Source organism: Hydra viridissima, unplaced genomic scaffold (genome assembly GCF_058129835.1).
Source record: "Hydra viridissima isolate aposymbiotic clone 2 unplaced genomic scaffold, HvirCarnegie_v1 scaffold_6, whole genome shotgun sequence".
In the NCBI taxonomy this organism is placed as follows: Eukaryota; Metazoa; Cnidaria; class Hydrozoa; order Anthoathecata; family Hydridae; genus Hydra; species Hydra viridissima.
In genome coordinates, this window is record NW_028324305.1 from 8,479,969 (window position 1) to 8,501,220 (window position 21,252).

A 21,252-nucleotide genomic window follows, 5' to 3' on the forward strand; every position below is an offset into this window, starting at 1 on the left:
TGAAAGCCTCGAACTTGGCCACATTTGGCCCAAATTTCGACGTTTTGTATGGAAATTGAGCCAAAAACGGGGTTTTGTCGCCAAATCCGGTACGTGCCAGCCTCTCTGTTGATTGTCTTTGTCATTTTCGTGCTCAGCCTGATAGGTTACAACAGAATATGTCCAAAGGCTCCCAGAAATATCGGTGAAAGGCTCCAATTTGACGAAATAATCACAGAATTGACATTACAAGCAAATTCTAAGCATTTCTGTGCATTTGTCGCAAAATTCGGTACTTACCACTGAAATGGTTAATGCCCTTGGGCATTTTTTTGCTCAGCCTGACAGAATACAACAAAATATGGCCAAGGGATCCAAGAGGAGTCGGTGAAAGCCTCGAATTTGGCCACATTTGGCCCAAATTTCGACGTTTTGTATGGAAATTGAGCCAAAAACGGGGTTTTGTCGCCAAATCCGGTACTTGCCAGCCTCTCTGTTGTTTGTCTTTGTCATTTTCGTGCTCAGCCTGATAGGTTACAACAGAATATGTCCAAAGGCTCCAAGAAATCTCGGTGAAAGGCTCCAATTTGACGAAATAATCACAGAATTGACATTACAAGCAAATTCTAAGCATTTCTGTGCATTTGTCGCAAAATTCGGTACTTACCACTGAATTGGTTGATGCCCTTGGGCATTTTTTTGCTCAGCCTGACAGAATACAACAAAATTTGGCCAAGGGATCAAGGAAGAGTCGGTGAAAGCCTCGAATTTGGCCACATTTGGCCCAAATTTCGACGTTTTGTATGGAAATTGAGCCAAAAACGGGGTATTGTCGCAAAATTCAGTACTTACCACTGAATTGCTTGATGCCCTTGGGCATTTTTTTGCTCAGCCTGACAGGATACAACAAAATATGGCCAAGGGATCCAAGAGGAGTCGGTGAAAGCCTCGAATTTGGCCACATTTGGCCCAAATTTCGACGTTTTGTATGGAAATTGAGCCAAAAACGGGGTTTTGTCGCCAAATCCGGTACTTGCCAGCCTCTCTGTTGATTGTCTTTGTCATTTTCGTGCTCAGCCTGATAGGTTACAACAGAATATGTCCAAAGGCTCCAAGAAATCTCGGTGAAAGGCTCCAATTTGACGAAATAATCACAGAATTGACATTACAAGCAAATTCTAAGCATATCTGTGCATTTGTCGCAAAATTCGGTACTTACCACTGAATTGGTTGATGCCCTTGGGCATTTTTTTGCTCAGCCTGACAGAATACAACAAAATATGGCCAAGGGATCCAAGAGGAGTTGGTGAAAGCCTCGAATTTGGCCACATTTGGCCCAAATTTCGACGTTTTGTATGGAAATTGAGCCAAAAACGGGGTTTTGTCGTAAAATTCAGTTATTACCACTAAATTGCTTGATGCCCTTGGGCATTTTTTTGCTCAGCCTGACAGAATACAACAAAATATGGCCAAGGGATCCAAGAGGAGTCGGTGAAAGCCTCGAATTTGGCCACATTTGGCCCAAATTTCGACGTTTTGTATGGAAATTGAGCCAAAAACGGGGTTTTGTCGCAAAATTCAGTACTTACCACTGAATTGCTTGATGCCCTTGGGCATTTTTTTGCTCAGCCTGACAGGATACAACAAAATATGGCCAAGGGATCCAAGAGGAGTCGGTGAAAGTCTCGAATTTGGCCACATTTGGCCCAAATTTCGACGATTTGTATGGAAATTGAGCCAAAAACGGGGTTTTGTCGCCATATCCGGTACTTGCCAGCCTCTCTGTTGATTGTCTTTGTCATTTTCGTGCTCAGCCTGATAGGTTACAACAGAATATGTCCAAAGGCTCCAAGAACTCTCGGTGAAAGGCTCCAATTTGACGAAATAATCACAGAATTGACATTACAAGCAAATTCTAAGCATTTCTGTGCATTTGTCGCAAAATTCGGTACTTACCACTGAATTGGTTGATGCCCTTGGGCATTTTTTTGCTCAGCCTGACAGAATACAACAAAATATGGCCAAGGGATCCAAGAGGAGTCGGTGAAAGCCTCGAATTTGGCCACATTTGGCCCAAATTTCGACGTTTTGTATGGAAATTGAGCCAAAAACGGGGTTTTGTCGCAAAATTCAGTACTTACCACTGAATTGCTTGATGCCCTTGGGCATTTTTTTGCTGAGCCTGACAGGATACAACAAAATATGGCCAAGGGATCCAAGAGGAGTCGGTGAAAGTCTCGAATTTGGCCACATTTGGCCCAAATTTCGACGTTTTGTATGGAAATTGAGCCAAAAACGGGGTTTTGTCGCCAAATCCGGTACTTGCCAGCCTCTCTGTTGATTGTCTTTGTCATTTTCGTGCTCAGCCTGATAGGTTACAACAGAATATGTCCAAAGGCTCCAAGAAATCTCGGTGAAAGGCTCCAATTTGACGAAATAATCACAGAATTGACATTACAAGCAAATTCTAAGCATTTCTGTGCATTTGTCGCAAAATTCGGTACTTACCACTGAATTGGTTGATGCCCTTGGGCATTTTTTTGCTCAGCCTGACAGAATACAACAAAATATGGCCAAGGGATCCAAGAGGAGTCGGTGAAAGCCTCGAATTTGGCCACATTTGGCCCAAATTTCGACGTTTTGTATGGAAATTGAGCCAAAAACGGGGTTTTGTCGCAAAATTCAGTACTTACCACTGAATTGCTTGATGCCCTTGGGCATTTTTTTGCTCAGCCTGACAGGATACAACAAAATATGGCCAAGGGATCCAAGAGGAGTCGGTGAAAGTCTCGAATTTGGCCACATTTGGCCCAAATTTCGACGTTTTGTATGGAAATTGAGCCAAAAACGGGGTTTTGTCGCCAAATCCGGTACTTGCCAGCCTCTCTGTTGATTGTCTTTGTCATTTTCGTGCTCAGCCTGATAGGTTACAACAGAATATGTCCAAAGGCTCCAAGAAATCTCGGTGAAAGGCTCCAATTTGACGAAATAATCACAGAATTGACATTACCCAGTGAAAAATAAAACCGCGTCCCACATGGGTACTGTGTGGGTTTCGTGTGGGATTGATGGGATTTACGTGGGACGGATTTTCCCGTGTGGTATCCGTATGGAAATTTGTCACTTTAAACCCATGTGGGTACTCCCACATGGGTTACATGTGGGAACCATATGGTATTTACTTACATGGGAAATCCCACGTGGGTTTCTTGTGGGATTTACATGGGAATTATAGTTCTCATGTAAATACCCACAAGAAACCCACGTTTTATCCCACAAGAAACGTTAATCGATACCAGGGTCGTTAAATCTCACAAGAAACGTTAAATCCCACAAGAAATGTTAAATCCCACGTTAAATCCCACAAGAAATGTTAAATCTCACGTTAAATCCCACAAGAAATGTTAAATCCCACGTTAAATCCAACCAGAAACCCACGTTCCCACGTAAATCCTGCAAGAAACCCACAAGAAACCTTTCAAATTATAATTTGAAAGCTAGAAACTAAAAAAAAAAATTTTAGTTTTAAAATCGACATTGCGGCGAGGTTGCATTTCTATTGTGTAAAGATATTTTATACTATTTTAGAGAATGGCAAGCAAGTATGTAAGTACCACGAATAATGTTTATCTTTCTTTATAGAAATAAGATTAAAATTTGTGCAAATTAACGTATTATTAGGATAATATAATAGTTATTTGAATATAGTTCTTGAGTATATTATCTGCAAACAATTAATTGATGCAAGTTTAAATGTTGTCAAAAACCAAGCATGCATGCATGGGACACTGCAGTGTCCCACAAAGAAATGCAGATATGGAGGTTAAAGAATTTCCAATTTTCTTTATTAAAAAAAAGAAAAAAATAGGGGGAGATGGGTTTTTGTAACTTTTTTTAGGCTCTTAAACTTTTAACTTTAGATATAATAAGGTCCTTAAGACTTCAGGGACTTACGAACTACATTGAGGAACAAAAACAGAGTATTTATAGAAACTTTTCTATTTTTAATCTGGAGTACAACAGTGTTATTGGGAATAAAGACACTGGGTCCAGTTTTTAAAGTAATATGATCTAAAGTTATATATAAATAAAATAATATGATTCAAAATGCATATAGTTATACGTATAACCTGATATCCTGATAGTTAGCTATATGTAGAACTAGTCATACATATAATTTATTATATAAACTTGTTTTTTAAGGTTATGCTTGAACAAATTAGTACCAATTAATTTAAATTCAATTTTTGGTTAAAGTTCAAATTAAACTTCTTATTTGTTCATTGTTTTTTTCACTATTTTTTATTTATTTGTTCAAATTTGTTAATTAGTACTAGTTCTTAATCAGTAAGAATGTTTATTATTGTTGAACATGATATGTAATACATGTCATATACAAAAATGATGCAATGAATACTTTTTTCTCTTTTACTCTTTTTAAATGATCTTAAATAATGTCAGTTATTTTTAATAATGTGAGGTTTTACATTATATTTTATAGGAGTCACAAAGGAAATATTATTTCGTCAATAAAGTTAGAAAAAGTGAAGATAATATGCCTTTTGACTGCTCTGCAGATTTACCTACTACATCTCAAGTTGACGATTCTGCTGTTGATTTTACAAATGAGGCAACTCACTATGAAAATACTGAAAAGTTTATTTTTTCAAATGATGAAGATTTTTTCCAAAGTTTAGACAATTTAGGTCAAGATGATGACCAAAATTCTAACTTAAAAAATTCTAACTTAGAACAGCTTTCATTACAAGACAAACTTATTTTATGGTATATACAATATAACATATCAAAAAATGCATTTTCAGCATTGTTAAAAATTATTGGTCCTGATAATAATTTACCCATTTGCGCTACCACTTTACTTAGCAAGATCAAATGTTCTAATAAAAGTTATACCAATGCAAACAAATTGTATCACTATTTTGGAATACAAGATAATATAGAAAATAGAATTAATGCTGGGCTAAATGCTGAATTTATTCCTGAAGGATCTCAGTATAAAAAATTAAAACAGGAAGTTTATGTTGATGGTGGAGAAACTCTTATATCACTAGCAATAAATGTAGATGGTGTTAAGCTTCAAAACTCTACAAACAAATCAATGTGGCCTATACTTTGTAAAATAAATGAATCTCTAGATCAAACACCATTTGTTGCAGGTATACACATTGGTTCTTCAAAGCCAGATTCATTAGTTGATTTTTTTTTGCCATTCATTATTGATTTTAATCAAGTGTCTGAAAATATAAAAACCATTTATCCAAAAATAAGAATTAAAATTCTTTTCTTTGTTTGCGATGCACCAGCCAGGTCTTTTTGTAAAGGTACAAAACAATGTGGAGGATACTTTTCTTGTGATTATTGTCAAGATGAAGGATCTTACTGTAACGAATTTAAAAAAGTTGTTTTTTCTGAAACTATTGGTGTGCATCGAACTGATCAACAGTTTTTAAATTTGGAAAAAAACGGACACCAACTGAGAGAGTCTCCCTTAGTCACAATAGTTCCAATGGTAACATGTTTCCCACCAGACCCAATGCACCTGATATATCTTGGAAATGTGCGTCGATTGTTACTCATTTGGTGTTGCGAGATTAGAGGAAAAAGTCGACTGATCTCATCAAGTAAAAATTTGCTGTCTAATTTTATTTGTATTTTAGGAAAATGTCTGCCATCAGAATTTTCTAGGCGCCCACGATCGATTGATGAAATAAGGTTATGGAAAGCCGTTGAATTTAGAATTTTCCTTTTGTTTGTAGGTCCTGTAGCCCTTAAATCTGTACTGCCTTCAACAGAATACCATCATTTTATGCTTTTACACTTAGCTATTTATGCTTTTTCTTGTGATAATTGGAAGAGTATGATACATGTTGGTAATGAAGCATTAATTAGCTTTGTTTCTGGAATGAAAACTTTATATGGTCAGCATCATTTAGTCTATAATGTCCATGTGCTTCTTCATATTCCTGAATATATTGAGAAGTATGGCAATCTTGGCTTTTGGTCTGCGTTTTGGGCAGAAAGTTACTATGGTGTTTTAAGAAAAAGATTTCGTGGCACTTCAAACCTTTTAAGTCAGGCCATAAATCGAGTTAATGAGCTTGGAATTTTGAATTATTCACAAACTTGTAGAGTGTTTGCATGGTCAAAAAATCCAAATGATCAATTTTTTTTAACAGAAAAAGGAATTATGCAGCTTGAATCATTAGATAGTAATACAATGATTGGGACAGGTTTTTTAATGGAAAGATGTAGAGATTTTTATTCTTATCCACAATCTTTTAATTTGTTACATATTGGAGTGTATTTACCACCAACAGGACATGTTAGAAAATCTAAAGTAATTCGGAAATGTGTTGCTTTTTCACAGTGTGACAATACTTTAATAATCTTTCCTTTTCCATCAATTGACTATTTTGGAAAATAAGCTTATGGTTAGTTTTATGCCTCAATATATATAATAAAATTTGATGTTGTTATTAATATAAGCAGCAATTTATTTGTATTTAAAAAATTGTTTTATTGATATTATCACTTAATAACCTGAAATTTCTATAAATATAACAATATTTATAAAATTTATTAACATTTATCTATATATTAAAAAATTACATAAACAGGGTGTTAGCTAGCCCAATGGTGCCACGTATACCACGGAATTCCCAATGGGTTTAAAATTCCCAAAACTCAATGACTTAAAATTTCAATAAAAATTCCTAATGTTTTGCGGAACAATAACAATAAAAATTCCCAATATCGCAAAAATGCAGTATAAAATATTTTCCTGGCTAATGCCCTGATAAATATTTCGAAGTTGAGAGTCTTCTCAGTTAATAAATTTTATTAAATAAAGTTAATAAATAAAATGATTCTATTATAGATAAAACAAAATATTAAAGATTTTTTAAGATGACATCGTTTTACATAGTGGAATTTATAGAGGAAGATGGCAGTGTAGATTATGTGTGCGAAAGTTGGCTAGTTGGAGAGACACGATGTTGGTGGCCCCCATACAAAGGAACAAAAATTAATAGGGTGAGAACCAAATGTGAAATTCCCGGTGATGATTGGAGCTTGGTTGGTGTGCGTATACTTGGAGAAGCAGTTGGTCAGTAATTAATTTAATTAAATTTCTATTTGTATATATTATAGACGTTATATTTTTTAACAATTGTTTTTTACAATAAGTAGTCAATAGTTTTTTTGCAATTTGTTAGTAATCTTTTATTTTATAATTATATTTCAAAAATTTAGATGATGAAAAAACAGCAAAAATAAGAGCCAAACAGGCTGAAGACTCTTCTTCTTTTGAGGAAAAAGCACCAGAAAGTAGAAAAAAATTTTTAACTTCTCGTTATGAATGGTAATACAATATTTTTAGTTTTAGTCTTTAAATCCGGCATATATTATTACAGAATTTCATTTAAATATTTACTACTTTTACATTCAGTTACTAGATAAGTTGATATTACTAAAAGTATAAAGCTTTATGCTTTATACTATTTTACATTTTTTTACTGAAACAATGAGAATTAAATAAAATTAAAAATATATGAATTTACTATAGTGGATCGACTTCAGAAAATTCAAAAGGACAAAAAAATAAAGCCAATAGTTTATTTTGCCCTATTTCATCAGAAATGTCAAGTAATTTTTTATATTTTCTGTTTTATTTTTTATTTTATTTAGGCAGTTAAGTAGACATAACAACATATTTGATATGTAATTGAACTTTTCCAATTTAGATTCTAATGAAAGTTCTTTGAGCTTTTCTCAAGTTACCTCTGGTAAAAAAATTACAATAAATGATGATGATGATGATGATGATGATGATGATGATGATGATGATGATGATGATGATGATGATGATCATGATGATCATGATGATCATGATGATGATAATCATGATGATCATGATGATGATGATGATGATGATGATGATGATCATGATGATCATGATGATGATCATGATGATGATCATGATGATCATGATGATAATGATGGTTTATGTTTTTATATTACAGAGTTTCCTTTTACAACAAATAAAACGTTGCCTCCATTAAAACATCTTAATAGGTAATAATTCTTAATAATTATTTTGATTATTATCTATTCTGTTGTTTATTTTTTACAATAATATTTTCAGTTCTAATTCAAGCTCTATATCCGCTAACCATCAAATTTCTAAGCTACATTCACAAGAAAAATCATGTGATGCATATCCTGCAATAGAAGGTATATATGTATATATTTATATTTATATATTATTTGTATATTTATATATTATTATATGTGATTAGAAATCACTTACAATAGACTCTTCAGAAAATTTTTTTTTAAGGTAATCTAGTTAAATGTGTGTCAACCAATACCAGTAGTGAAATCAATGATGTTAAACGCCGCCTAATAAGTATTGAGTACGAAATTAAACAATTAAAAAATATTATGATGGAAGTGAAAGGTTTGCTTCAAGAAAGAAATACGCCCATTTCAAATCAAATAACTTTTAATGTTATTTCGTCTCGAGAGGAATTTGAAGTGCTGGTGGATAGATTAAAAGACATTGAGATCAGAAAAAACTTTGTAAGTTGAAACTTTTAAAAACGTTAGCTTAACTTATAACTTACTTTCTTACTCTCTCTCTCTCTCTCTCTCTCTCTCTCTCTCTATATATATATATATATATATATATATATATATATATATATATATATATATATATATATATATATATATATATATATATATATATATATATATATATATAGGTACAATGGCTCAGTTACTCTAATGCTGCCACTATAGAAAAATCTGTAAGTCGAATGATGTCGTCTCTTTTTACATCTGAAATGGCAAAAGAGACAAACAGATCTGGCAAAAATGGCAAAATGGCCATGAATTTGATTGAGGATCTAGTGAAAGGTAACTTAATTATATTTTCAACATATTTTGACAACACCCTTTACATTTTAAATGATGACAGCTTTACTTTTCTTTTGATGTTAAATTTATTACGTTTCAATAACTCAGATTGAATCTTAACTGAATTATTGTAAGCTTTGTATGATTTTGTTGCATATCAAAAGGTGTTGTAAATAAAGTAAAAGTAATATATATATATATATATATATCTAATATTTAGGCTATGGGGTTCTCCATAATCGATGCCAGTAGATAGAGGGGCAGTGTGAACTGAAATGTTTGACAATAATTGACAATGGGGAGGGGATGTTAAAACAAAAACAATGTCAATTAAAAAATTGAATTAAAAAAAAAAGTACAACATTTAAATTTATGTTATCTATGAGCATGTTTTAGAGGTATTTACATCAACAATGTGGTATAAAACTTCCTGCTTTTGCTAATTAAAACTACAAAAAAGATCATTGGAAAAACAATTTAAATTCAGAAATAAATTTGCTTATCTGAAAGAACAATTTATGTCTTGTTTTTTACTTCAATTGAGTACTTTTGAGAATAAATGTATAATTAAACCAGAAAAAAATTGATTGTATAAGCATTTTTAATATTATATTAAAAATTCATATATACCATCATAATATGATAACAAAAACTGACATCATTTTCAATGGGAGATGGTAAAAAATTGACCGAGTTTGATAAAGGGGGATGGTGTTCAATAAACCGGGTCATCTGACATCATTATGCATAGATGACCCTATGATTTAGGTAAAAAAGTAATCATTTTGTCATATTTCTCTTTAGAAAGTGTAAGAAAAAAGCATTGTAATGCTGAGAACCTATCGATTGAGCAAGCTTTGACCACCTATTTTATAAATTCGAGAGACAGAGGTGGACGTGCGAATCGCAAAAGAACTCATAGTGATGCCCTAAATTGATTTTAACTTTGTAAACTAACATTAATATAGTATTTAGAAATAATAAATGATTCTTACATGATTTTTATAATTTGTATTTATTTCCATATTTTTATTTTATAAAATGAATTAAAAAACTAAAATATAATAAAAACAGTTTTTTTAATTCATTTTATAAAATCAATTATTTTATAAAATGACTTATAATATAATATAATAATACATAAATATTAGTTTCCTTATGCTATTACTATCACAATCTTAATGGTATTCGTTTTAAAGTGAAATTTTGTATCAAATTTATTGTTTTAATGTTTTATATATGTATATGTATATATATATATATATATATATATATATATATATATATATATATATATATATATATATATATATATATATATATGCTTTAGAAAGCTTTGATGATTAATTTTAAATTAAATGATTTTTAAAAATTATCATAGAAGCATTCGGACTTTCATTTATCGGGTATTGACTACTTTTATACCATTTGGATTAAAATATATGTGGCATTTAAGATCTATAACATGTGGTATTTTCCACCTGTATCCCATGTAGGATTTACCATATAAAACCCATGTGGGATTTACCATACGAAACCCACATGGGACAAAATAATAATCCCCACATGGGTTACACATGGAAAAATCCACGCGTATCCCATGTGCGCTTTTTAACTGGGTACAAGCAAATTCTAAGCATTTCTGTGCATTTGTCGCAAAATTCGGTACTTACCACTGAATTGGTTGATGCCCTTGGGCATTTTTTTGCTCAGCCTGACAGAATACAACAAAATATGGCCAAGGGATCCAAGAGGAGTCGGTGAAAGCCTCGAATTTGGCCACATTTGGCCCAAATTTCGACGTTTTGTATGGAAATTGAGCCAAAAACGGGGTTTTGTCGCCAAATCCGGTACTTGCCAGCCTCTCTGTTGATTGTCTTTGTCATTTTCGTGCTCAGCCTGATAGGTTACAACAGAATATGTCCAAAGGCTCCAAGAAATCTCGGTGAAAGGCTCCAATTTGACGAAATAATCACAGAATTGACATTACAAGCAAATTCTAAGCATTTCTGTGCATTTGTCGCAAAATTCGGTACTTACCACTGAATTGGTTGATGCCCTTGGGCATTTTTTTGCTCAGCCTGACAGAATACAACAAAATATGGCCAAGGGATCCAAGAGGAGCCGGTGAAAGCCTCGAATTTGGCCACATTTGGCCCAAATTTCGACGTTTTGTATGGAAATTGAGCCAAAAACGGGGTTTTGTCGAAAAATTCAGTACTTACCACTGAAATGCTTGATGCCCTTGGGCATTTTTTTGCTCAGCCTGACAGGATACAACAAAATATGGCCAAGGGATCCAAGAGGAGTCGGTGAAAGCCTCGAAATTGGCCACATTTGGCCCAAATTTCGACGATTTGTATGGAAATTGAGCCAAAAGCGGGGTTTTGTCGCCAAATCCGGTACTTGCCAGCCTCTCTGTTGATTGTCTTTGTCATTTTCGTGCTCAGCCTGATAGGTTACAACAGAATATGTCCAAAGGCTCCAAGAAATCTCGGTGAAAGGCTCCAATTTGACGAAATAATCACAGAATTGACATTACAAGCAAATTCTAAGCATTTCTGTGCATTTGTCGCAAAATTCGGTACTTACCACTGAATTGGTTGATGCCCTTGAGCATTTTTTTGCTCAGCCTGACAAAATACAACAAAATATGGCCAAGGGATCCAAGAGGAGTCGGTGAAAGCCTCGAATTTGGCCACATTTGGCCCAAATTTCGACGTTTTGTATGGAAATTGAGCCAAAAACGGGGTTTTGTCGCAAAATTCAGTACTTACCACTGAATTGCTTGATGCCCTTGGGCATTTTTTTGCTCAGCCTGACAGGATACAACAAAATATGGCCAAGGGATCCAAGAGGAGCCGGTGAAAGCCTCGAATTTGGCCACATTTGGCCCAAATTTCGACGTTTTGTATGGAAATTGAGCCAAAAACGGGGTTTTGTCGCAAAATTCAGTACTTACCACTGAATTGCTTGATGCCCTTGGACATTTTTTTGCTCAGCCTGACAGGATACAACAAAATATGGCCAAGGAATCCAAGAGGAGTCGGTGAAAGCCTCGAATTTGGCCACATTTGGCCCAAATTTCGACGTTTTGTATGGAAATTGAGCCAAAAGCGGGGTTTTGTCGCCAAATCCGGTACTTGCCAGCCTCTCTGTTGATTGTCTTTGTCATTTTCGTGCTCAGCCTGATAGGTTACAACAGAATATGTCCAAAGGCTCCAAGAAACCTCGGTGAAAGGCTCCAATTTGACGAAATAATCACAGAATTGACATTACAAGCAAATTCTAAGCATTTCTGTGCATTTGTCGCAAAATTCATTACTTACCACTGAATTGGTTGATGCCCTTGGGCATTTTTTTGCTCAGCCTGACAGAATACAACAAAATATGGCCAAGGGATCCAAGAGGAGTCGGTGAAAGCCTCGAATTTGGCCACAATTGGCCCAACTTTCGACGTTTTGTATGGAAATTGAGCCAAAAACGGGGTTTTGTCGCAAAATTCAGTACTTACCACTGAATTGCTTGATGCCCTTGGGCATTTTTTTGCTCAGCCTGACAGGATACAACAAAATATGGCCAAGGGATCCAGGAGGAGTTGGTGAAAGCCTCGAATTTGGCCACATTTGGCCCAAATTTCGACGTTTTGTATGGAAATTGAGCCAAAAGCGGGGTTTTGTCGCCAAATCCGGTACTTGTCAGCCTCTCTGTTGATTGTCTTTGTCATTTTCGTGCTCAGCCTGATAGGTTACAACAGAATATGTCCAAAGGCTCCAAGAAACCTCGGTGAAAGGCTCCAATTTGACGAAATAATCACAGAATTGACATTACAAGCAAATTCTAAGCATTTCTGTGCATTTGTCGCAAAATTCGGTACTTACCACTGAATTGCTTGATGCCCTTGGGCATTTTTTTGCTCAGCCTGACAGAATAAAACAAAATATGGCCAAGGGATCCAAGAGGAGTCGGTGAAAGCCTCGAATTTGGCCACATTTGGCCCAAATTTCGACGTTTTGTATGGAAATTGAGCCAAAAGCGGGGTTTTGTCGCCAAATCCGGTACTTGCCAGCCTCTCTGTTGATTGTCTTTGTCATTTTCGTGCTCAGCCTGATAGGTTACAACAGAATATGTCCAAAGGCTCCAAGAAACCTCGGTGAAAGGCTCCAATTTGACGAAAAAATCACAGAATTGACATTACAAGCAAATTCTAAGCATTTCTGTGCATTTGTCGCAAAATTCATTACTTACCACTGAATTGGTTGATGCCTTTGGGCATTTTTTTGCTCAGCCTGACAGAATACAACAAAATATGGCCAAGGGATCCAAGAGGAGTCGGTGAAAGCCTCGAATTTGGCCACAATTGGCCCAACTTTCGACGTTTTGTATGGAAATTGAGCCAAAAACGGGGTTTTGTCGCAAAATTCAGTACTTACCACTGAATTGCTTGATGCCCTTGGGCATTTTTTTGCTCAGCCTGACAGGATACAACAAAATATGGCCAAGGGATCCAGGAGGAGTTGGTGAAAGTCTCGAATTTGGCCACATTTGGCCCAAATTTCGACGTTTTGTATGGAAATTGAGCCAAAAGCGGGGTTTTGTCGCCAAATCCGGTACTTGCCAGCCTCTCTGTTGATTGTCTTTGTCATTTTCGTGCTCAGCCTGATAGGTTACAACAGAATATGTCCAAAGGCTCCAAGAAACCTCGGTGAAAGGCTCCAATTTGACGAAATAATCACAGAATTGACATTACAAGCAAATTCTAAGCATTTCTGTGCATTTGTCGCAAAATTCGGTACTTACCACTGAATTGGTTGATGCCCTTGGGCATTTTTTTGCTCAGCCTGACAGAATACAACAAAATATGGCCAAGGGATCCAAGAGGAGTCGGTGAAAGCCTCGAATTTGGCCACATTTGGCCCAAATTTCGACGTTTTGTATGGAAATTGAGCCAAAAACGGGGTTTTGTCGCCAAATCCGGTACTTGCCAGCCTCTCTGTTGATTGTCTTTGTCATTTTCGTGCTCAGCCTGATAGGTTACAACAGAATATGTCCAAAGGCTCCAAGAAATCTCGGTGAAAGGCTCCAATTTGACGAAATAATCACAGGATTGACATTACAAGCAAATTCTAAGCATTTCTGTGCATTTGTCGCAAAATTCGGTACTTACCACTGAATTGGTTGATGCCCTTGGGCATTTTTTTGCTCAGCCTGACAGAATACAACAAAATATGGCCAAGGGATCAAAGAGGAGTCGGTGAAAGCCTCGAATTTGGCCACATTTGGCCCAAATTTCGACGATTTGTATGGAAATTGAGCCAAAAACGGGGTTTTGTCGCAAAATTCAGTACTTACCACTGAATTGCTTGATGCCCTTGGGCATTTTTTTGCTCAGCCTGACAGGATACAACAAAATATGGCCAAGGGATCCAAGAGGAGTCGGTGAAAGCCTCGAATTTGGCCACATTTGGCCCAAATTTCGACGTTTTGTATGGAAATTGAGCCAAAAACGGGGTTTTGTCGCCAAATCCGGTACTTGCCAGCCTCTCTGTTGATTGTCTTTGTCATTTTCGTGCTCAGCCTGATAGGTTACAACAGAATATGTCCAAAGGCTCCAAGAAATCTCGGTGAAAGGCTCCATTTTGACGAAATAATCACAGAATTGACATTACAAGCAAATTCTAAGCATTTCTGTGCATTTGTCGCAAAATTCGGTACTTACCACTGAATTGGTTGATGCCCTTGGGCATTTTTTTGCTCAGCCTGACAGAATACAACAAAATATGGCCAAGGGATCCAAGAGGAGTCGGTGAAAGCCTCGAATTTGGCCACATTTGGCCCAAATTTCGACGTTTTGTATGGAAATTGAGCCAAAAACGGGGTTTTGTCGCCAAATCCGGTACTTGCCAGCCTCTCTGTTGATTGTCTTTGTCATTTTCGTGCTCAGCCTGATAGGTTACAACAGAATATGTCCAAAGGCTCCAAGAAATCTCGGTGAAAGGCTCCAATTTGACGAAATAATCACAGGATTGACATTACAAGCAAATTCTAAGCATTTCTGTGCATTTGTCGCAAAATTCGGTACTTACCACTGAATTGGTTGATGCCCTTGGGCATTTTTTTGCTCAGCCTGACAGAATACAACAAAATATGGCCAAGGGATCAAAGAGGAGTCGGTGAAAGCCTCGAATTTGGCCACATTTGGCCCAAATTTCGACGATTTGTATGGAAATTGAGCCAAAAACGGGGTTTTGTCGCAAAATTCAGTACTTACCACTGAATTGCTTGATGCCCTTGGGCATTTTTTTGCTCAGCCTGACAGGATACAACAAAATATGGCCAAGGGATCCAAGAGGAGTCGGTGAAAGCCTCGAATTTGGCCACATTTGGCCCAAATTTCGACGTTTTGTATGGAAATTGAGCCAAAAACGGGGTTTTGTCGCCAAATCCGGTACTTGCCAGCCTCTCTGTTGATTGTCTTTGTCATTTTCGTGCTCAGCCTGATAGGTTACAACAGAATATGTCCAAAGGCTCCAAGAAATCTCGGTGAAAGGCTCCATTTTGACGAAATAATCACAGAATTGACATTACAAGCAAATTCTAAGCATTTCTGTGCATTTGTCGCAAAATTCGGTACTTACCACTGAATTGGTTGATGCCCTTGGGCATTTTTTTGCTCAGCCTGACAGAATACAACAAAATATGGCCAAGGGATCCAAGAGGAGTCGGTGAAAGCCTCGAATTTGGCCACATTTGGCCCAAATTTCGACGTTTTGTATGGAAATTGAGCCAAAAACGGGGTTTTGTCGCCAAATCCGGTACTTGCCAGCCTCTCTGTTGATTGTCTTTGTCATTTTCGTGCTCAGCCTGATAGGTTACAACAGAATATGTCCAAAGGCTCCAAGAAATCTCGGTGAAAGGCTTCAATTTGACGAAATAATCACAGAATTGACATTACAAGCAAATTCTAAGCATTTCTGTGCATTTGTCGCAATATGCGGTACTTCCCACTGAATTGGTTGATGCCCTTGGGCATTTTTTTGCTCAGCCTGACAGAATACAACAAAATATGGCCAAGGGATCCAAGAGGAGTCGGTGAAAGCCTCGAATTTGGCCACATTTGGCCCAAATTTCGACGTTTTGTATGGAAATTGAGCCAAAAACGGGGTTTTGTCGCAAAATTCAGTACTTACCACTGAATTGCTTGATGCCCTTGGGCATTTTTTTGCTCAGCCTGACAGGATACAACAAAATATGGCCAAGGGATCCAAGAGGAGTCGGTGAAAGCCTCGAATTTGGCCACATTTGGCCCAAATTTCGACGTTTTGTATGGAAATTGAGCCAAAAACGGGGTTTTGTCGCCAAATCCGGTACTTGCCAGCCTCTCTGTTGATTGTCTTTGTCATTTTCGTGCTCAGCCTGATAGGTTACAACAGAATATGTCCAAAGGCTCCAAGAAATCTCGGTGAAAGGCTCCAATTTGACGAAATAATCACAGAATTGACATTACAAGCAAATTCTAAGCATTTCTGTGCATTTGTCGCAAAATTCGGTACTTACCACTGAATTGGTTGATGCCCTTGGGCATTTTTTTGCTCAGCCTGACAGAATACAACAAAATATGGCCAAGGGATCCAAGAGGAGTCGGTGAAGGCCTCGAATTTGGCCACATTTGGCCCAAATTTCGACGTTTTGTATGGAAATTGAGCCAAAAACGGGGTTTTGTCGCAAAATTCAGTACTTACCACTGAATTGCTTGATGCCCTTGGGCTTTTTTTTGCTCAGCCTGACAGGATACAACAAAATATGGCCAAGGGATCCAAGAGGAGTCGGTGAAAGCCTCGAATTTGGCCACATTTGGCCCAAATTTCGACGTTTTGTATGGAAATTGAGCCAAAAACGGGGTTTTGTCGCCAAATCCGGTACTTGCCAGCCTCTCTGTTGATTGTCTTTGTCATTTTCGTGCTCAGCCTGATAGGTTACAACAGAATATGTCCAAAGGCTCCAAGAAATCTCGGTGAAAGGCTCCAATTTGACGAAATAATCACAGAATTGACATTACAAGCAAATTCTAAGCATTTCTGTGCATTTGACGCAAAATTCGGTACTTACCACTGAATTGGTTGATGCCCTTGGGCATTTTTTTGCTCAGCCTGACAGAATACAACAAAATATGGCCAAGGGATCCAAGAGGAGCCGGTGAAAGCTTCGATTTTGGCCACATTTGGCCCAAATTTCGACGTTTTGTATGGAAATTAAACCAAAAACGGGATTTTGTCGCAAAATTCAGTACTTACCACTGAATTGCTTGATGCCCTTGGGCATTTTTTTGCTCAGCCTGACAGGATACAACAAAATATGGCCAAGGGATCCAAGAGGAGTCGGTGAAAGCCTCGAATTCGGCCACATTTGGCCCAAATTTCGACGTTTTGTATGGAAATTGAGCCGAAAACGGGGTTTTGTCGCAAAATTCAGTATATACCACTGAATTGCTTGATGCCCTTGGGCATTTTTTTGCTCAGCCTGACAAGATACAACAAAATATGGCCAAGGGATCCAAGAGGAGTCGGTGAAAGCCTCGAATTTGGCCACATTTGGCCCAAATTTCGACGTTTTGTATGGAAATTGAGCCAAAAACGGGGTTTTGTCGCTAAATCCGGTACTTGCCAGCCTCTCTGTTGATTGTCTTTGTCATTTTCGTGCTCAGCCTGATAAGTTACAACAGAATATGTCCAAAGGCTCCAAGAAATCTCGGTGAAAGGCTCCATTTTGACGAAATAATCACAGAATTGACATTACAAGCAAATTCTAAGCATTTCTGTGCATTTGTCGCAAAATTCGGTACTTACCACTGAATTGGTTGATGCCCTTGGGCATTTTTTTGCTCAGCCTGACAGGATACAACAAAATATGGCCAAGGGATCCAAGAGGAGTCGGTGAAAGCCTCGAATTCGGCCACATTTGGCCCAAATTTCGACGTTTTGTATGAAAATTGAGCCGAAAACGGGGTTTTGTCGCAAAATTCAGTATATACCACTGAATTGCTTGATGCCCTTGGGCATTTTTTTGCTCAGCCTGACAGGATACAACAAAATATGGCCAAGGGATCCAAGAGGAGTCGGTGAAAGCCTCGAATTCGGCCACATTTGGCCCAAATTTCGACGTTTTGTATGAAAATTGAGCCGAAAACGGGGTTTTGTCGCAAAATTCAGTATATACCACTGAATTGCTTGATGCCCTTGGGCATTTTTTTGCTCAGCCTGACAGGATACAACAAAATATGGCCAAGGGATCCAAGAGGAGTCGGTGAAAGCCTCGAATTTGGCCACATTTGGCCCAAATTTCGACGTTTTGTATGGAAATTGAGCCAAAAACGGGGTTTTGTCGCTAAATCCGGTACTTGCCAGCCTCTCTGTTGATTGTCTTTGTCATTTTCGTGCTCAGCCTGATAGGTTACAACAGAATATGTCCAAAGGCTCCAAGAAATCTCGGTGAAAGGCTCCATTTTGACGAAATAATCACAGAATTGACATTACAAGCAAATTCTAAGCATTTCTGTGCATTTGTCGCAAAATTCGGTACTTACCACTGAATTGGTTGATGCCCTTGGGCATTTTTTTGCTCAGCCTGACAGAATACAACAAAATATGGCCAAGGGATCCAAGAGGAGTCGGTGAAAGCCTCGAATTTGGCCACATTTGGTCCAAATTTCGACGTTTTGTATGGAAATTGAGCCAAAAACGGGGTTTTGTCGCCAAATCCGGTACTTGCAAGCCTCTCTGTTGATTGTCTTTGTCATTTTCGTGCTCAGCCTGATAGGTTACAACAGAATATGTCCAAAGGCTCCAAGAAATCTCGGTGAAAGGCTCCAATTTGACGAAATAATCACAGAATTGACATTACAAGCAAATTCTAAGCATTTCTGTGCATTTGTCGCAAAATTCGGTACTTACCACTGAATTGGTTGATGCCCTTGGGCATTTTTTTGCTCAGCCTGACAAAATACAACAAAATATGGCCAAAGGATCCAAGAGGAGTCGGTGAAAGCCTCGAATTTGGCCACATTTGGCCCAAATTTCGACGTTTTGTATGGAAATTGAGCCAAAAACGGGGTTTTGTCGCAAAATTCAGTACTTTCCACTGAATTGTTTGATGCCCTTGCGCATTTTTTTGCTCGGCCTGACAGGATACAACAAAATATGGCCAAGGGATCCAGGAGGAGTCGGTGAAAGCCTCGAAATTGGCCACATTTGGCCCAAATTTCGACGTTTTGTATGGAAATTGAGCCAAAAACGGGGTTTTGTCGCCAAATCCGGTACTTGCCAGCCTCTCTGTTGATTGTCTTTGTCATTTTCGTGCTCAGCCTGATAGGTTACAACAGAATATGTCCAAAGGCTCCAAGAAATCTCGGTGAAAGGCTCCATTTTGACGAAATAATCACAGAATTGACATTACAAGCAAATTCTAAGCATTTCTGTGCATTTGTCGCAAAATTCGGTACTTACCACTGAATTGGTTGATGCCCTTGGGCATTTTTTTGCTCAGCCTGACAGAATACAACAAAATATGGCCAAGGGATCCAAGAGGAGTCGGTGAAAGCCTCGAATTTGGCCACATTTGGCCCAAATTTCGACGTTTTGTATGGAAATTGAGCCAAAAACGGGGTTTTGTCGCAAAATTCAGTACTTACCACTGATATGCTTGATGCCCTTGGGCATTTTTTTGCTCAGCCTGACAGAATACAACAAAATATGGCCAAGGGATCCCAGAGGAGTCGGTGAAAGCCTCGAATTCGGCCACATTTGGCCCAAATTTCGACGTTTTGTATGGAAATTGAGCCAAAAACGGGGTTTTGTCGCAAAATTCAGTACTTACCACTGAATTGCTTGATGCCCTTGGGCATTTTTTTGCTCAGCCTGACAGGATACAACAAAATATGGCCAAGGGATCCAAGAGGAGTCGGTGAAAGCCTCGAATTTGGCCACATTTGGCCCAAATTTCGACGTTTTGTATGGAAATTGAGCCAAAAACGGGGTTTTGTCGCTAAATCCGGTACTTGCCAGCCTCTCTTATGATTGTCTTTGTCATTTTCGTGCTCAGCCTGATAGGTTACAACAGAATATGTCCAAAGGCTCCAAGAAATCTCGGTGAAAGGCTCCAATTTGACGAAATAATCACAGAATTGACATTACAAGCAAATTCTAAGCATTTCTGTGCATTTGTCGCAAAATTCGGTACTTACCACTGAATTGGTTGATGCCCTTGGGCATATTTTTGCTCAGCCTGACAGAATACAACAAAATATGGCCAAGGGATCCAAGAGGAGTCGGTAAAAACCTCGAATTTGGGCACATTTGGCCCAAATTTCGACGTTTTGTATGGAAATTGAGCCAAAAACGGGGTTTTGTCGCAAAATTCAGTACTTACCACTGAATTGCTTGATGCCCTTGAGCATTTTTTTGCTCAGCCTGACAGGATACAACAAAATATGGCCAAGGGATCCAAGAGGAGTCGGTGAAAGCTTCGAATTTGGCCACATTTGGCCCAAATTTCGACGTTTTGTATGGAAATTGAGCCAAAAACGGGGTTTTGTCGCAAAATTCAGTACTTACCACTGAATTGCTTGATGCCCTTGGGCATTTTTTTGCTCAGCCTGACACAATACAACAAAATATGGCCAAGGGATCCAAGAGGAGTCGGTGAAAGCCTCGAATTTGGCCACATTTGGCCCAAATTTCGACGTTTTGTATGGAAATTGAGCCAAAAACGGGGTTTTGTCGCCAAATCCGGTACTTGCCAGCCTCTCTGTTGATTGTCTTTGTCATTTTCGTGCTCAGCCTGATAGGTTACAACAGAATATTTTTAAATGCTCCAAGAAATCTCGGTGAAAGGCTCCAATTTGACGAAATAATCATAGAATTGACATTGCTAGCAAATTCTAAGCATTTCTGTACATTTGTCGCAAAATTCGGTACTTACCACTGAATTGGTTGATGCCCTTGGGCATTTTTTTGCTCAGCATGACAGAATACAACAAAATATGGCCAAGGGATCCAAGAGGAGTCGGTGAAAGCCTCGAATTTGGCCACATTTGGCCCAAATTTCGACGTTTTGTATGGAAATTGAGCCAAAAACGGGGTTTTGTCGCAAAATTCAGTACTTACCACTGAATTGCTTGATGCCCTTGGGCATTTTTTTGCTCAGCCTGACAGGATACAACAAAATATGGCCAAGGGATTCAAGAGGAGTCGGTGAAAGTCTCGAATTTGGCCACATTTGGCCCAAATTTCGACGTTTTGTATGGATATTGAGCCAAAAACGGGGTTTTCTCGCCAA

General features: G+C 37.7%; 1 protein-coding gene across 1 annotated transcript; it reads left to right on the plus strand.

The window, feature by feature from the left end:
* Nucleotides 1-4,395: 4,395 nt before the first annotated feature.
* LOC149886892 (uncharacterized) lies at nucleotides 4,396-9,918 on the plus strand. Its single transcript, XM_090091861.1, has 10 exons — nucleotides 4,396-5,156; nucleotides 6,926-7,105; nucleotides 7,252-7,360; nucleotides 7,565-7,644; nucleotides 7,743-7,784; nucleotides 8,022-8,073; nucleotides 8,144-8,232; nucleotides 8,339-8,580; nucleotides 8,766-8,919; nucleotides 9,724-9,918. The coding sequence occupies exons 1-10, from the start codon at nucleotides 4,535-4,537 to the stop codon at nucleotides 9,855-9,857; spliced, it is 1,704 nt and encodes a 567-aa protein (XP_089947987.1). The 5' UTR covers nucleotides 4,396-4,534; the 3' UTR covers nucleotides 9,858-9,918.
* Nucleotides 9,919-21,252: the final 11,334 nt, after the last annotated feature.